Below are 18660 nucleotides of genomic sequence, written 5' to 3'. Positions count from 1 at the left end.
ATTTTCCACCCACGTGGTTTAATGTTTTACTCTCTTTTCTCAGGCAGTTAGATTGTACTGTTTTAATTAAATGACTAATATGACTAAAACATGGCCACAGCAAACTATACTAGTTCATAATGCAAACTGATATGTGACTTTAGTATCCCAAACTTCCAAATAATCCAGTCACCCCTGCGGTAATGGGCTACTACAACAGGACTAATTAAATAAAATCCACGTCATGCGGGCAGTATCGTAAAGATTTTATTAAAAACACATACTTTACAACAAAGCTACATCTTAAAAAAAAATCCAGTCACAATTATATTTTGGTGTGGGTGCATCCAGTTCTCAAAACGTCCACTAATCAGTCCATCTTCCTGCAAATGTAGTTTCCATTGCAACCGTTACTGCTTTATCCACGTACAATGGATAAAAAATATATATATATATATAAAAATAATTTTTAAATAGCGTAAGGAAGGCAAAAAAGAAATTACTGTAAAAAACAAACTTAACAGCAAAACAAAAACCAAAACAAATAAACACTGTATCTTTATTAAACTTATGCATAACCAGGAAGTAAAACTAGAAATTAGGAATCTCTTCTGCGAGTCCTGGATCTTTTTCAGCACAGGCGCCTTTTTACGACAAATGTACTTAACCCACAAAATCCATCACCACACGTAAGACAATTCAGGAGAACTAGTACAAGAATCACATACAACCATATTAATAACAATCAATAATATGACTTCGCGCAGCTGCACATCACCTGCAGTATACACCATCACCTGAACAGTTATTTTTGGTGCTGTTACATGCAGGGTACAATTATACTCATACAGCATATTTACACTACTAAATGAATCAACAACATCTTTGTTCCTTCCAGGTGACCAAACAGGCACCGACTTCTTCATCTTCATTTTTACCATTTTCAAGAAAAGATCAAAGACAGAAATGTTTCAGATGACTACGGTGGTGTTGCTATGGGAGCTTCTATCCTATGAGAGAAAAGTGAAAAGGTGAAATTAGAATTAAAGATGAGGCGATGCACACAGGTAGAGAAAAGCACCAAGACATTAGAAGAAAATTAAAAATGAAAGTAGAATAAAAGAATGGCACTTCACCCACACCTTCATGTACACATGTATGAAAAAATCTTTACAAATCAGTCTTTTGCTTAATTTGCAATTAATTAAAACCCCTAAATGCAGTTCTGTGAAATTGCCCGCTTTTATAGTTTTCTCATAGTTTTGCTATTAGTTTTGCATAAAACCTCTTTAACCCATTTTATACACTGAATCATTTCAGTGTATGAAATGTATCCATTTTCTGTGTCCTCGGTCAGGATTGTAAACATATTTCAGTTAAAATACAATAATTCTGGAGTCGTTGTATGATCACAGTGGTGGACTGACTGATACTGCCAACCTAAAGGTGTGGCTGGGTTATTAAAAGCCATGCAAGATAAAAGCAGAATAAAAGGACACACCACTGGGTCAGAGTGTGTCACTAGCTGTTTGTGGATCTTACAGAAAGGCGGTCGTAGTTCCTCTGGTTGTTACTGCGTGGAGACTGGATGTCAATGGAGTGGTAGCTGGGGGGCAACTCTGGCCAGTCCCTCCCTCTTCCTCCTTTCCTTCTCATACTGTCCTCTTCATCTGAGCTCCAGGACCCGTTGCGGTGCAGGGGAGGTGAGTAGCTCCTCTGCCTACGAGGAGCTCTGCTTTGCAGCTCATCCATGAGGTCATCGCGACTTCGGGCACGGCGCCTGGATGAACTACCTCTCTCGTTCCTTGAACTCCTGTGAGATGCTCTTCCCCGCCTGTTGTCCCTATCCGAATCATCAATGTAATCACGCAGGATTCCCCGCCTGGGAGGAGATGCACTTCTGTATCTGTCTCTTGATCCACGACCGTTGCGGTGGAGACCACCTGCTGAGCGGTTTGTACTCCCACTGGACTGGCTGGACATCCTGGGAGCCCCCCTAGCTCCATCTCCACCACCAGGGCCCCTGCGTGAAGAAAAGCTGGGTACACGCTGGATAATAGGAGGCAGGGTGATCACTCTTCTCTCCATCCCTCTCGTCCCCATCTCATCCAGTGCTGACAACATACTCGGAGGCCCTGGTGTGTAGGAAACTTGTGGAGGAGCAGGCTGAGCCTGTAATGGAGGCACATTCTGGACAGCATGAGGAGCCATCCCTGGTGCAATGACATCAAGCCCTCTCACTTGATTCTCGAAGTATTCCAACACCTGGTTGTTACCATAAATGCTGCCACCCACACTGCTGTTGCCATGGTGTGAAGGAGGAGGTGGGGGCTGCTGCTGTAGGCCCATGGGTGACAGCTGCATGGGAGCCATGGCAAAGTTGTGCTTGGTTGGGTAGTCTGGGTATGAACCTGAAACCAAAGTGACAGCGATTAAGAAGATAAACAACAACTGTTGAACCTACAAGAACTCAAATTATTCTCTGGACATTTTAAGGGAGGAGTATTGTTTAGAGGAGTATTGCCAAATTTGCACACAAACAAGGAATTTGCCGCAGTGTCATGATGCAAAAAACAGTGGTGCAGAAATAGAACATATGGTATCTACAGTAATTCACAGAAAAGGAATATATACTAACTACCTAGAGATACAGATATACAGAGTACAACTAGAAAATAAGAAGTAAGTAAGCCTATGATTAAGTGCTTTAACTGAATCTGGTGTGCAATGTTTTTATAAGCTGACTAAATAAGGTTGTTATTGTAGCACGTTAACGGAGCAGTGAGGGGGGTGAGGGGGCGCTGTTGAGTAGTCCAACAGCCTGGGGAAAGAAACTATTCTCATGCCGTGAGATGTCTGTTCTGCAAGGTGCATGAGTGCACAGGGAAGGCAGGGGCGGGCCCAATTACGTTAAGAGATTTGATTGAGCAATCCAGTGTCAGTAATGGCAATGAACGAATGGGCTGCTGTCAGTGCTTGTAGGGCCGGTGCATATGTGTTGCATGTAAATGTTTTACATTGAAATCCCTGTTAAGAAATGAAGCCGTTGTGACCACTGAAATGCTCACATGAAGTGTTGAACCAGTATTAAACACAGACTGTATAAAAAAGACAAAGCCAGTACAGAAAAGAGTCTTAAACCTGTATTCTTTCTATTGGCCAGCAGGGGGTGACTCCTCTGACTGCAAAGAGAAATCAGACTGTATATAAGCTTAACGAATAACTATTCTTGCTTTATTGCCTTAGTAAACATTTTTCTGTTTAGGTGCTCAATGACTTGTTTCAACACTTCCTGAATACAACATGAAGTTTATATTGTGATTTATCATCAGCTTTAAAGTAAAAGAGAAGATGAAGCAGAATATGTTTCAGGCCAGGGCTAAATTATCACGATGCATGTTGTACGAGCATGCAGTGCCCTCCGTTTCTGACTAATATCAAATCCAGATTTTAAAAAATACAAACAGGTGTGAAAAAGCAAGAGTCCACAAACCAATGAGGGAGCTTTGAATCGTCTTTTATGTACAGTCTATGGTTTTAAAACTGTTAGAGTAATGCAGATACAGACAGGGCAGCAAGTGCAGATTCCAAAAATCGAGGCTTCTTGCAAAAAAAGAGTTTATGTGGTGGAATCAAACCACATTATAACCAGAGGTAAAATAAATAAATAAATAATAATAAAGGCATGACTGCAATACAAGCCTGCTTCAAAGGCTTGTATTGCAGGTCTGTTACCTTCACCAGCTGAAGTGAATAAAAGCTCTGATGCCCATATGCAGAATTCCACATTGTTTGGGGTTTATTTTACGTCACTGCAAATAAGGGATTAAGGACAAGTCTTATTGTGCTTTCCCTCACTCACCTGAATACAGAATGGGAACGCCCTGGGAGGAAGCATTGGAGCTGATGGGAGCATAAATGGGCTGACCATTCATCCAGGGTAACATAGCTTTCCGAGCTTCTTTCAGCATCTTGTGCTCCATTACAGCTGAAATCAAAGCAAACGGAGCAAGCAGTTCAAAATGACTGATATAGGTACTTAACCAGCAGATACTGATTTACAGCAGAGGGTAATATTAATACTGTTTGTTCAGTAAATATTCTGACTTAAAACAAACAGAGGAATTTCAGCTTACATTTCTTTACTAACTAATGTATTTCCTCTTTTGTAGCGTGCCGTGAGAAGGGCACATAATTACAATGTGTTTGCAGAGTGCATATTTCAAATATTTTCGAGAACACACAGGGCTGCTTTTTATATCGTACCACAGCCATGACCACACCCACACAGGATTATATGAAACACAGTGACACATCTGGCAGCTGCGGTGACCTTCAAAAGAACAGTGCTGCATACCATTTACAATTCATGTCCTCATCAAACATTCAGAAATTTTTCTCTATGGATTTTAAATTTGTTTGCTTTTGTTTGATCTATATCTACTCAAAATACCTCTCTTTATCTTAGACTACAGGCTTACTTAAAAATAATTAAACAGTTTAAAATTGCAAAATGGTTTATGCAGTAATAATGAGATACGGCATATGGGTTCTCTCCATGCACTGTGGTTTCCTCCGATGGTACAAATACATGTTTATTAAATTAAGTGGCACCCTGAACTGGATAAGTGGTTAAGAAAAATGACTCATGGAAAACGTAAATACATGGCTGGTAATACTTGTGAAATATTAAACTTTTAACTAATGCCTGATTTAGACTTCTGCAGGGAGCCGTTGCAGAGATCTACGTAAGTTGGCGAAGTCATTGCCCACATTTATACTTTTAAGTGCTTATGTGTTATTTACCATGTAGTCGTATCCCAGTGTTTTATATACAGTGTTGGGGAGCAACGGAATACATGTACCAGCGTTACGTATTTAAAATACAAAATATGAGTAACTGTATTCCGTTACAGTTTCCGTTTAAATAGGTGGTATTCAGAATACAGTTACTTTGTTGAAATAAATAGAATACACGGCGGTCATTTCTTGTTTCATATGTTAGCCTATCCCCACTCTATGCCTTCTCCAATTTTGGTGATTAAACACAGTTGGGTGCAGGTTTAGCTCAGTTGGATGAGCATGTAATCATATGTCACATAGCTGAGAGGGGCCGGCCTGGGTTCGAGTGCAACCTGCGACCTTTCTTTTAAATTTCTTTTTTTTTTAACTCAATTTCCATTCAGGATTAATACATTTTCTTTGATTCTGATTGCTGGAAATCCAAACAAAACAAGAGGCTCTAATGTAAGCGTCCTGTAATGTTGGTGGCGTCAGTTACACAGTGGACCCAGAGCCAGCAGAGCACGGGCAGGAATGCATTTCTTACTTGGACACCACTTCATAAGAAGAATGGGATGGGTGAAACTTCAGTATCTTCGGTGTACTACTGCTATGTGATTTTTATTACTATTAATGAAGGCTACTCGCCACCAAGCTAACACTGTTAGCTGGCGTTGGCTGAGGTTAGTCCATAGGCTGCAGACTGTTAGGCTGTTTTTAAATACTCAAGTACACAAGTCCATACTCGCTTTTTCGCTATTCTGGACTTCGGAAGATCACACAGGAGTCCGGACTTCCTGAGAACGGCAGTGTACTTGATGACATCACAACTCCGGAGTTTTTACTGCCATCCCCTCTTAATTTAACTGTGATTAATATTTGTAAACATATAAATTGTCCCTCAGGCTCACGTCCATTTTGATTTCAGCAATGTCCTTCGAAAAATTTGCAAGCAAAAACAGCATTTCTTCTACCTTTTTCTGGACAGCAGCATGTCCGAGGACAACAAGGGCAGCGGACGTAGCAGCAACAATTCTGCGGGCAGCATTGACAGCAGCATATGCAAAAGAGCATGATGAGCAGGAGACCACCGATGATGATTAAGAGGACCGTCAGCCAGTCTGGAGCAGGTGACAGTAAAACATAATTACTGACAACATTACTAATATAGCAGTATATTTTACATTTTACTACCTCAAATAACTTGACTTGAAGTGACTGAGTTGACTTACGGTACACGATGAGCTTGACTTCACGATCCGAGTCCCCTGTTGTGTCACCGGGAGCGTCAATGGTGCAAAAATACACACCGTTATCCCACCACATCACCTCAGTGATAACCAGATCAGCGTCTGTTGGCAGAAAACATCACATTAGTCTGAAATGTGAAAGAAATTGAAATACGTTTAGACTGTACTGCAACATTATAGCTATGATGTAATCAAGCTTACTGTTTCGAATTGTAATTTTGCGGTTCCTGTATTCCGCACCCAGGATGGGCTCATTGATGCCCCGTTTCTGGATGACAGTACGAACTGTGCGCTGGCGGTCCGGGCAGTCATTGGAGGGGTCCTGACCGAGCTGCAGAGCTGCCTGATAGGCTTCATGAACAAAAGGAAATTATTTAAATAGGAATAGACGTACATAGGTTCTTTCAAACTCTTTGCACTGTATAATTACAACTACAATATGCTGCTTAAACCACTGAAAAACAGTCTGATAGGAATTAAATATATGAAGGAAAATTAAACAGTACACACAAAGATAAAAAAAAACAGCTGATGCTTCAAACCTGTGTAAAATTTAAAAACAAAACTATTTTTATTTTAATTCTTATGAAAATATGCATAATGCAGAGCCTTACAGGCTGAAATTAGACATGTCTGTAATTCCGTATGTGTTGGTGTGAAAAGGAATGCAAGGATCGGGTGTGTCTGTATGCACACCACACTGAAACAGGGCAAATAAAAAAACACAATGGAAACCACTGCACGCTTGTCATGATCTCTGGTGTGGACCCTGGGATTTTCAGTGGTGTCGGGTTGTGGGTTTTTTGTTTTTGTATTTTTTGATATTCATAATGGTTTCCCCTCTGTTTGTATTTGTGTTTCCTTGGTCTCTTTATGTTTTCTTGTTTTGTACTTCTTAAGCACATGTTGGAGGTTAATTCCTGTTTTACTTTGAAGATTAGTTTTGCTCCCTGTCTGTCCTCCCGATTCCCTGGTTGCTTTCACCTTTTGTTGATTAGTTTTCACGTCTCACTTCTCATCTGTGTCCCTTCCCCCATCAGTCCTCTGTGTATAAATAATCCTGATTACACTTTTTCTTTTATTGTGCTGTCACTGTATCCCTGGGGATTTTTCCCTGGAAACTTTGGATGTCATTTGTTATCTGGCTGTGGATTTTGTACTTTGAATTTAGCCATGAATCTAAAAAGGTTGGTTTTTGTTTTCTTAGGTTTTGCATTTGGGTCCTTTACTAACAACCATAGCAATACTTAGCCCAAAGTTAAAATTCAGATATGCAATGTTTGGATCCACTGTGCATCTTTCTCTTTGTCAAAATATTTTTGAAAATTACTGTTGACTTATCTGAAATGTTGTCCAGCTGAATTAAATTTTAATTAGTGACTTTTTGAATAACTTGTGTCGTGTTCAGGGTGCTGCCCGCCTTTCAACCGGGGCTCAAGGCTTTCACAACCAGGGCCCTATACTACAAAGCAAGATAAACATACCTAAGTTATCTTTCCATTATCTGGAGTCACTTAAACTAACACTGGCAACCTGGATAAGCATTCAGTGAATCTGGTTATCAACTCGCTGAGTAAACCCGTAGTTTCCCCTGCTTGCTGACGTGAAAGTGGCAGCATCTGACTAACCCCACTGATGGGTACTGGGAGCAGAGCGGCTCATTTTGAACAGAAGATGAAAACTATATTATTAGAAACATATTATGTATCAAAGTTATTACATTTTTATATTTTCTAATTAGTTGTTATTTTTATTTCATTTTTATTTTAATTCACTCGCTTTTAATTCATTTTAGTGTCAGTTAACTTGCAGAGTGGATTTGTTTCAGATTCGTTTTTCATTTTTGAAAATGTTTTCCTTTTATTTAGTTTTTATTAGTTTCAGGATATTTCCTATTTATATTTCAGGATGTTAAACTAAGGATATTTCCTCTATATTTTTATTTTATAAATTAATTTATCATTTTTTCCCCCAAAGTCTACTTTTTATTTTTATTTTAGTTAACTAAAATGCTTTTTCACATCTAGTTTCAGTTTTCAGTTTAGCTTTAGTTTACTATAATAACCTTGGTACAGTAATACAATTTAGTAATAAAACTGCTGTATGAATGTGTGAGTGCTTTAAATGTTTGGTCCGTGAGACTGAACAAGATCTACTAAAGTTTAGCCCATATGTACCCAGGAAATAAAGCCAGCAATAATGGTGACTGTGTGAGTTAACAGATTTATCACAAGTCTATCATTAAGAAATGAGAGAATGATGATGCATTATCTCAACAACGATATATATATATTTTTTTTTTTCCTTAATTCAACAAGACAAGAAATTGTTGAAATGTTTATGTGAGTGTAGTGTGGAGTGATAACTAGAAAGCGAATACCTAGCCACAGAAATGCAAACACGACTCAGTACTGAGAGAATTCATAGACTTCATTCAGCTGCTATCTAAAGTGATATCTGCAACACAGGAGGAGTGAAGACACTGGTTTAATTTGTAAGAACAGAGCTTTGATGTGGAAACACATTAATAAAATAAGGTTAGAAAAGACGGAAAACATACTGTTTGATATCATTTTGAAAAATTAACTTAGTTTTTTTGTGCACGGATAGCTACAAGTGATTTACTTTGCTGTTAAGACTGGTTTGTAACAGGATCTAAGTCAATACTGAATACATTTTTGGTAATTTATAAAAGACTTGCATATTTCAATCCTTTGGTCTACAATAATAGAAACACAGGACTCTGACACCAGAAAAGGAAGTTCACATCCTGAATCCTGTGTGGCAAAGATTTGAGCAACAAAAGGAAAGAAAAAGGGGTCAAAGTTTCAGTTAAATATTAAACAAGGTGATCCACATGAGTCATTCATCCAGTCGGGCTGAAGACTAGAACTGTAAAAGAAGAAATTACTGCCTCGCTGGTATACGCCTTCATCAGCAAGTCACGTTGCAGTTTTAAAATGATAAAAGTATTTTAACTGAAGGACGAAGGTGATTCTAATAAAACAAACGCTGTAGCCATTACAAAGCTGGAAAGTGTTTCAAGCATGGATGCTGACAAAATGAAACTACAAACTATGAACACACCAACAAAGCACAGAAAGAGTCTAATCTGTTAATATCTGCTCATTTTAAAGTACGTGTATCATTAACACGTATCCCTTTTTATAGAATATTTTTCTTATTTGGCATCCCCAAAGGGAAAACCTCATGACAGAATAACAACGTACCACCCTCTCCTTCCACCTGTAGCCTCACCTGTGGAGTAGTATTCCAGTACGGGGTCTTTACAGAAGGATTTGAACTTCCAGGAGACCAGGACCTCCTGCTGGTTCGCTGAGGTTGAGTAGTCACAGCGCAGAATCACAGAGGCAAACAGCATCGTGCTCCTCTCCGTCTCTGGAACATTCACTGTAACGGACAGCAGCTCTGACACAGGAAGGGAAAACGGTGAGATTGGACTTAAACTTAAACAGCAACAGCTGATTTGACACACACACAATTGGAATTGATATTCCATCAGCCAGAAAAAACAGAGACCTCGGTGCGATGGCTGCTGAGTGATGGATTGAAAAGAATCTGACCAAACTGGTTAACAGTTTACGCTTGAAATGCTTAACTGTGCACAGATTGTACTCTATTATTACAAATAATAACAGCCTTCAGTCACGATCTATAATGGCAAGTTTTGGAAAACAAGCTGATGACAAAAAACATCTGCTGATGGACAAATGTATCAGTTAATGTTTAAGGTAAAAATGATCAACTTTCTCCTCAGTTATTCTTGAAATATGCAGCTGTATTCAGTAGATTTATATCTCAAAATACTCAAAAACAAGTCTGCAATCAGTTATTTTCCACAGTTCTATATCTTTGTTACAAACTAAAATTTGTTGATGCACTAAATGTTAGGAACCATGTGAAAAATGTCTTTAAACCATTTCTGCAGTTAATATTGCGAGTCTTCTTTTTAGAGTTTGTTCAATCCAAAACTTAATATCTTCTCATCAAAGAGCCATTTTTAAACTGAAGAAGACACTTGCTAATAATAACAATAATATGAATATGAATTTATCTCCTCACTATGCAAATACTGACTACTGAATACATGATACTGAATTACAAGTTGTAGATTTTCTGGTTCCCACGTGTCAGGCTAACATGTAAATGAGCAAAACCCAGTAGGAAGATACTTAGGAGCAGAAACTATGTTCATATTTCTACTTATAGTTGAAGTTGCTTCTTTTATTGAGTTTGAGCCGAAAAGAACTGAAACCCCTAAAAACACAACAGCCAGTATTCAACTCAGTGCAGAAACACATGGGAAGACATGCAAAACAGCCAAAATATTATGCAAATGAACTCAAAAAATGCAAAAATGGCCGGAACAACCACGAAGATGACCGCGAACAGACGCAAGGTAAACAAAATCTAACCATAAAGTGATACAAAATCATGCAAAATATCTGCAAGATGCATTGTTGGAGATTCAAAACAATTTTTAATCGCAATCTGATGACGAATCCTTTGAGTTTGTGTGTCTGCCGGTTATTGCCACTATTTGTACAAGCTTTTGAGACTTGCATTTCCATGACAATAGTTCTTAGCTCCAGTTAATATAAGGCTTGTTCAAATTCAAAGATCAGTTAGTTACCTTATATTGTAGTTGATAATTCAACAAAGTTTTTGTGGTGCAAAAAAAGGCAAAATTGCAACTAAAACACTTCTCAGAAATATTTTGAACAATAACTGAGCATTTCTGACTTCAGGAATATTTATAGCAGGAGTAATAAATGATTACTGGTGTTTAAAAATAAACTGACTACTAGGGATGGGTATCGAAAACCGGTTCTTGTTGAGAACCGGTTCCCACTGTTTCAATTCCTTGGAATTGTTTGCCATTTTTGCAAACGATTCCCTTATCAATTCCAGTCGCCCCGAATGACGTCACCACGTTGCGGCGCGTCGGAGCGTACCTGGCAGGAAACACGGCACCTAAGCGGCTCAAACGCTCAAAAGTTTGGTTATACTTTACCAGAACGGATGACAACAGGGCAACTTGCAATACTTGCAAAGTAGATATTTCATTTAAGGGAGGAAACACTACGAATATGCAAAAGCATTTGCTCACAAAACACGCGATGAACTTAAATGAATGTCTTTAATTCCGCTCCGGACTCGTGAATCTCAACCCAGCAGCAGCGGTAACGTTTGCACGTCCTCTCCCGTTAATGCGGCAGGTAAATAATCAACTAACAGTGCATATTATGTTAGCGCGATCTGCCTACAAAACCTGCCATTGTGCATTTAGGTGACCATGATGAGAGAGACAGACAGAGTCTGGCTGGCGCTCGCTGGCAGTTGTCGCTGCAGTCCATCGGTAGCGTCTCTTTTCAGGCCCGAATGTCACCGAGCAGTGACTAAGTTTGTGGTAAAAGCCTTGCAGCCATTTGCCACAGCAGATGGTAAGTGAATGTGTTTAATTGTAGGCAGGGACATTACTGAATATTCTTGTGTTATTGCTACAGAAGAATATTTATTTTATTATTTTACATTTACAATTTTCCCCGGGGACCCTGTGACACCCCATTGAAGAGCCGTAGGCTGGATCTCTTAAGATCTCACTGTTGGGTTTATAAGGCCATGTTACTCCTAAATTTCTATCTTGTTCAGAGAGAAGATATAAAACAAAATTCTAAGCTAATCGACCTTAGTGTTCTCCTTTTTTAAAAATAAGAATCGATAAGAGAATCGATAAAGAATCGAATCATTAAACAGAATCTAAAATGGAATCGGAATCGTTAAAATCTTATCAATACCCATCCCTACTGACTACAAAGTGTTTATGATCAGTGAGCTCTTAAAAGTATTTGGTACTTTTTTCCTTTAAATCATAGCTGCGTTAACAATCTATGGCACAAAATACTACAGTTCCACTAAACAAGGCATCTTCAAATTACTTGTTTTCATTGACCAACAGTTTAAAAACAGTTTCATTCACGGTGGAGAACAAAAGAGAATATTTGCAATTATTTCCTGCTCCCCTTTGTGTCATTAAAAAAAAAAAAAATCAAACACAACATGTTTAGATTAACTGTCATTTTTGACAAATTTAAGTTACATGAAGTCATGATGGGTATTTTAACCAGTCTGTGATACAAGTGGAAAGCATGTTAATAAAATGATACGTGATAATTAAGTCGGCTGCAGTGCTACTTATCTGACAAAGATTATTTTTTACTGTGTGTTGACATAATGTGATCTATTCAGTGTAAAGGGGGTAAAGATTGCACAGTATTACACTGGGCCACACCTGTGACCGTGGAGTGAAACGCTTGAAACAGACTGAAGAAATTTGTTTTTTTATGGGAAAATACACAAGGAAGTGTTTTCTGACGTTATTGTACTGGAATACATTTCGCTGAAATTCTGTTTGGATCCTGAGAATAAAACATGTAAGAGTGGGAAACTTTGTCACATGAAGGGAAACTGTTTCATGAACGATATCAAGCTACTTTCAGCCATAAGCACTCTTGCCAAACAGGTCATTTTTCAATTTTATTAATAAAATCCCTTCATAAATCCTGTTGAACACAGTCTATTAACCCATATGAACATTTTGGCACCACAGAAAAAGGCGAACAGGTGGTTTAAGGTTAGAAAAATCAGATTAAAAAAGTTTTAAATGGTCTGTATCTGTTATTTTGACGCATTAATCCAAATAAGTTCTCAATTATAGATGGCATTATTATTATTAAACTTTTAAGTTAAAGTTCCTTTCCTTTAAAAATCAATAAAAACTCAAAAAAGAGGGGTAAACATAAACGTCGCCTTGGCCCTCTTTTGTTTACAGCAACTTAAACAAACCCCCACGGAAAGTAGTGGAGCGGTCACGTGACCACAGGTCGGCCTTGTCCTGTTTACACCTGCCAATAATTAACTTGTAAAAATTACTGCTAGTTTTGACTTTTTTGCTTTAGTCGACACACACCTCCATATAGCGACATGTATGAGGAAGAAAGTGCGTTTGCTGGAGAAACCTTTAAAGCCTCACCTGTTGGCAGGCGAACCAGCAGAAGCGCCATCAGGATCATATTTCGCATCTTGCTGCTCTGTATCCTCCTGCGGAAGCTCGACTTCTTTTTATCGACTGAAAATCCACAAAAATCCGGAATGTTTGTAGGAAACCGCCTTGCACGCGCCGCTGCACATACTAACGCGACTTTTCAGTTAAGCTACAACGTCAGCCCGCTCGGCTGTGCGGCTCGTTTGCGATGAGAGGCGAGTAGTTACAACGTAACAACCTACAACCTTCCAGTAAAGAGGCGAATCATCCGCCCCCCCACCCTTCTCCGGTCCGTTCCTCCACACTGCTCCAGGTGACATCAGTGGCCCCGCCCCCTTTGGCAGGTGCCGCAACGAGGAAAGAGAAAGAAAGAAATGGGACGATACCGAGATAAGCTTAATATACGTTGTATGACACTGGGTACTGTCGCTCATATGAAAAATAGAGCCTCAAATCAGAAGTACTTGACTCCCTGGTATAACTCTCAAACACAGCTTAAAGCAGATAACTCATAGATAATTGGAGAGGAAGAGCTGGAGAGGAAATGGGCAAATTTAGAGCAAATTTAGAAGATCATCCTTTAGCCTAGAGAATCAGTTTGCTGCTTTATAAGAAAGAACTCCGTAAAGCTAGAACATCTTACTATTCATCATTGATTGAAGAAAATAAGAACAACCCTAGGTTTCTCTTCAGCACTGTCAGCCAGGCTGACAAAAAGTCAGAGCACTGTTGAGCCAACCCTTTAATGTTAACTAGTAATGACTTCATGAACTTCTTCACAAATAAAATTTTAACCATTAGAGAAAAAATGACTCATAATCATCTCACAGATGTAATATTATCTGCAGCTACTTTCAGCAACATTGACATTTATTTAGTCTTTTTCTCCAAATGATCTTTCTGAGTTAACTTCAGTAATTACTAACTATCAACATATATTTTAGACACCATTCCTACAAGACTGCTCAAAGAAGTCCTGCCATTAATTAATGCTTCAATCCTTCAAGCTATTTCTAATAATCAGCTATGTACCACGGGCCTTCAAGCTGGCTGTAGTTAAACCGTTGCTTAAAAAGCCATGTCTTGACCCAGCTGTCTTAGCTAATTATAGGCCAATCTCCAACATTCCTTTCATATCAAAAATTCTTGAAAGAGTAGTTGTCAAACAGCTAACAAATCATCTGCAGAGGAATGGCTTATTTGAAGAGTTTCAGTCAGGTTTCAGAGCCCATCACAGCACAGAAACAGCTTTAGTGAAGGTTACAAATGATCTTCTTATGGCCTCTGACAGTGGACTCATCTCTGTCCTGCTCGACCTCAGTGCAGCTTTCGATACTGTTGACCATAATATACTATTAGAACAATTAGAGCACGCTGTAAGTATTACAGGTACTGCGCTGCAGTTGTTTGTATCATATCTATCTAATAGACTCCTCTTCACACACTGAAGTTAATTATGGAGTTCCACAGGGGTCAGTGCTAGGACCAATTCTAGTTACATTATACATGCTTCCCTTAGGCAGTATCGTCACAAGGCATAGCATACATTTTCACTCTTATGCAGATGACACATGACTTTATCTATCCATGAAGACAGGTAACACACACCAATTAGTTGAACTGCAGGAATGTCTTAAAGAAATAAAGACCTGAATGGCCGCTAACTTTTTGCTCCTTAATTCAGATAAAGCTAAAGTTATTGTACTTGGCCCTGAAAATCTTAGAAACATGGTATCTAATGGGATTCTTACTCTGGATGGCATTACCTTGGCCTCCAGTAACACTGTGAGGAACCTTGGAGTCATTTTTGACCAGGATATGTCCTTCAACGCACATATTAAACAAATATGTAGGACTGCTTTTTTCCATTTGCGCAACATCTCTAAAATGAGAAATATCCTGTCTCAGACTGATGCTGAAAAACTAGTTCATGCATTTATTACTTTTAGGCTGGACTACTGTAATTCATTATTATCACGATTTCCTAAAATCTCCCCAAAAAGCCTTCAGTTAATCCAAAATGCTGCAGCAAGAGTACTGACAGGGACTAGAAAGAGAGAGCATATTTCTCCCATATTGGCTTCCCTTCATTGGCTTCCTGTTAAATCCAGAACTGAATTCAAAATCCTGCTCCTCACACACAGGCCCCATCCTATCTTAATGACCTTATAGTACCATATCACCCTATTAGAGCACTTCGCTCTCGCACTGCAGGCCTACTTGTTGTTCCTGGAGTATTTAAAAGTAGAATGGGAGGGAGAGCCTTCAGTTTTCAGGCCCCTCTTCTGTGGAACCAGCTTCCAGTTTGGATTCGGGAGACAGACACTATCTCTACCTTTAAGATTAGGCTTAAAACTTTAGGGCTGGATCAGGTGACCCTGAATCCTCCCTTAGTTATGCTGCAATAGGTATAGGCTGCTGGGGGATTCCCATGATGCATTGAGCATATCTTTTTGAGTCACCTTTCTCACTCACTTTGTGTTAATAGACCTCCCTGCATCGAATCATACTTGTTATTAATCTCTGTCTCTCTTCCACAGCATGTCCTTTATCCCGTCTTCCTTCTCTCACCCCAACCGGTCGCAGCAGATGGCCCCGCCCCTCCCTGAGCCTGGTTCTGCTGGAGGTTTCTTGCTGTTAAAAGGGAGTTTTTCCTCCCCACTGTCGCCAAAGTGGTTGCTCATAGGGGGTCATATGATTGTTGGGTTTTTCTCTGTATGTATTATTGTAGGGTACCTACCTTACAATATAAAGCGCCTTGAGGTGACTGTTGTTGTGATTTGGCGCTGTATAAATAAAGCTGAATTGAATTGAATTATACTCACCTCAGCTAATCATCCTAATCATTAGGATGTTACTTCATATAATATAATATAAAGAGGTTGAGATCATTTTTAAAATATAAAGCATCATAAAAAGAAGTTTACATACGCAGTAATTATCACTGATTCATTATTGACTGAGCTGTGGATTATCCTCTGATATTCCTAATAATTGGAGTGGGGGATAATTGAGAATATATGATGGTGATAATATCTAAATCACCCAGGACCTAAGAAATGAAGGGAAGAGAGAGGAAAAAGAGAAAAGGAAAAAATAGTAGGATATGTTACTTGCTATAACTATTGGCCCAGTTTACATATTATGGTGGCTATACACTTCCTGTCCACTTTTTTAGTTATAGTTGTTCAACTGCTCATTAATGCAAGTATCTAATCAGACGCTCAGTGCATTTAGGTATGTAGACTAGGTCAAAACAACCTGCTGAAGTTCAAACTAAGTATCAGAATGCGGGACGTATTTCAGAAACTGCTGATCTACTGGGATTTTCCTGCACAATCTCAAAGGTTTATCAGATATATAAAATATCCAGTGAACAGCAGTTCTCGAGGAGAAAATACCCTGTTGATGTCAGAGGTCAGAGGAGAATGGCCAGACTGGTATCCTTATACAATACAATACTTTACTATATTACATTATACTATAGTTTACACCATAGATGGAGGCATTGTTTATGTTAAAGTTAAGATCCATGAAGGGAGTCTTAAGTCTGCTTTCCCTCACTGTATAAAAGGAAGCTTGGATACTGTGTAAAGTGAGTGAGGGAGAAGCAGGTCGGTTCCATTCCATTTATCGTTTATGGCATGCAGCCAGAGTGTAAAGTTCACAGATGAGCCATGTTGTAGAAGCATTTGAGCTCTTTGTATGATGTTTACTTTTCCTATCGAGGATGTACACCACGGCAGACTTCATGGTAAAAACAGAAGACGAGCGCGCTTGAGCTGGACTCAAGTGCTGAGCTCAGCTCATTCAAGTGGGCTTGAAATTCAGTAAAAATACAAAGCTTCATGGATAAAGAGCTTTAAAAATGTTCCTGGCTTCACTCTGAAGCTCACTACATGCCAATTTTTCAATTCCTTCTTTATCAGTACCTGCTGAGGACATGAAGTACCTTTGTCTTTGTGAGTCTCCAGTGTATACAAAACATTTACACTGTAATTTGCGGCCCGTGTTATATTACATTACCAAATGTTATCCAGTTATGGTTTTGTCTGCACTTTTTTTTTCTTTCATTTTGTTCTAAAGTAAACAAATAGTCACAGTGAGAATGACAAAAAATGGAGACAAAACACATCCACAAAAGGAAGCAAAATTATTCTACATAACACAAAATGACTTTACACGAAGGAAAAGGAGCAGAAAGACACACAAATCCTGAAACTGTTTATATTAGTCCCACACATGCCTCATACCAGCGCCACTGTGTGTATTTCTATACTGAATGTTGTCAGTGTTTATTCAGCTCTGTATATTTGATAAGCTCTGATAAAAAACACAGGCTTCATCCAAGCTACACATGCATTATCAGACTCAATGAGCACTCAAAGATCAAATTCTGTGCTGACAATAGAAATTTACATTAGAATAAGTGGCACTGCTTACATGATAATATAAAGTGCATTTACTCAAATACAATACTTAATATAAGAGGGTATTTCTATGTTGTGCTACTTTGTACTTTTTATCTTCCTATAATGATGATCCAATACAATGTATTATTATTATACAAATAATGACTCTATCTATCTATCTATCTATCTATCTATCTATCTATCTATCTATCTATCTATCTATCTATCTATCTATCTATCTATCTATCTATCTATCTATCAGGAGGTGAAGTGTGATTCTCAAGTGAAAGTGAAAACATTCTTTCACCACTATGGAAAACAGCTCATTCAAAACAAATCAGTTTCCAGGCTCTCGTGTAGCACCACTTTACATGTATTAAATCTGAATTTATTAGACACTGGCTGCACATGCCAGACACATGCCTGATTAAATGCTTTAGATTCATTGACTGCAGGTTTGAAACCAAATAAATATGCCAGAAAGAGCAATAAATTGCAAACATCAATTAAAATCAGAAAACGTGAGTGAAAATATGTGTAAGAAAACATATCAACTTAATTTTTATATGCAAAAGTTAACAATGAATGAATAATTTAGGGATCAGATATACAAATGCTGAGTGATGATACATTAGTGTTGAATGCAATTTTCTGTCAGGCTGGAGTACTTTCTGTTTTGTTAGGAGAATTGTTATAATCTCATCTACTTTTTAGAGTAACTAGTACTGTAAAAAAGTCTGGAGCCACCCTCCTTCGAGGAGCCACATATTCTAGTAATTTTTAAGAATAAAAAAGTGACTGGACTCAAGAATAAACCAATTTTGTCTAAACATAACAGAAAACTAAGCAAAACACATAATTTCTTTCCATTTCTTTAGTTAAATCCCAGTCCCAGTCGAAGGGTGGCTGTCAAGAAGCCACCTCAAAGGAAGGGAAATGGGCTGAGCAACAACTGGACTGAAAATCAGTGGCAACAGGGATTATGGAGTGATAAATCAAACAATGCTGGTTCAAATCAATTGATATGGAGGTCAGGAGAGAGGTGCAATAGTGAGTGTCTACTGCCAGCTGTAAAATAGATTGAAACTCTGTCATCGTTTGGGCTGGACTGATAACATCCGAAGCGGGTGCCAGTGCTGTGGATCTTGACAAAAATGATAGAAATCTGAGT

At 38.7% G+C, this 18660-nt stretch overlaps 1 protein-coding gene across 1 annotated transcript; it reads right to left on the bottom strand.

The window, feature by feature from the left end:
* Nucleotides 1-233: 233 nt before the first annotated feature.
* Nucleotides 234-13359, bottom strand: ildr1b (immunoglobulin-like domain containing receptor 1b). Its single transcript, XM_005457797.4, has 8 exons — nt 13066-13359; nt 9270-9440; nt 6213-6362; nt 5994-6113; nt 5736-5882; nt 3842-3967; nt 1522-2390; nt 234-989 (listed from the first exon to the last, which is right to left on the bottom strand). The coding sequence occupies exons 1-8, from the start codon at nt 13112-13114 to the stop codon at nt 951-953; spliced, it is 1671 nt and encodes a 556-aa protein (XP_005457854.1). The 5' UTR covers nt 13115-13359; the 3' UTR covers nt 234-950.
* Between the last annotated feature and the right edge of the window lie 5301 nt (nt 13360-18660).

This window comes from Oreochromis niloticus, linkage group LG16, assembly GCF_001858045.2.
Source record: "Oreochromis niloticus isolate F11D_XX linkage group LG16, O_niloticus_UMD_NMBU, whole genome shotgun sequence".
NCBI classification, from domain to species: Eukaryota; Metazoa; Chordata; class Actinopteri; order Cichliformes; family Cichlidae; genus Oreochromis; species Oreochromis niloticus.
Note: the sequence above shows the minus strand (reverse complement) of the source record. Positions and strands in the feature narration are given on the sequence as shown.

Bases quoted from the DNA above. Each gene is read 5' to 3' on its own strand.
- ildr1b (XM_005457797.4), bottom strand. From the start codon at position 13,114: ATGCGAAATATGATCCTGATGGCGCTTCTGCTGGTTCGCCTGCCAACA. The intron at 9,441-13,065 runs GTGAGGCTTTAA...TTCCTGTGTCAG, and splicing joins GCTGGTTCGCCTGCCAACAG to AGCTGCTGTCCGTTACAGTG. The intron at 2,391-3,841 runs GTGAGTGAGGGA...CTTTGGTTTCAG, and splicing joins CGTTCCCATTCTGTATTCAG to GTTCATACCCAGACTACCCA.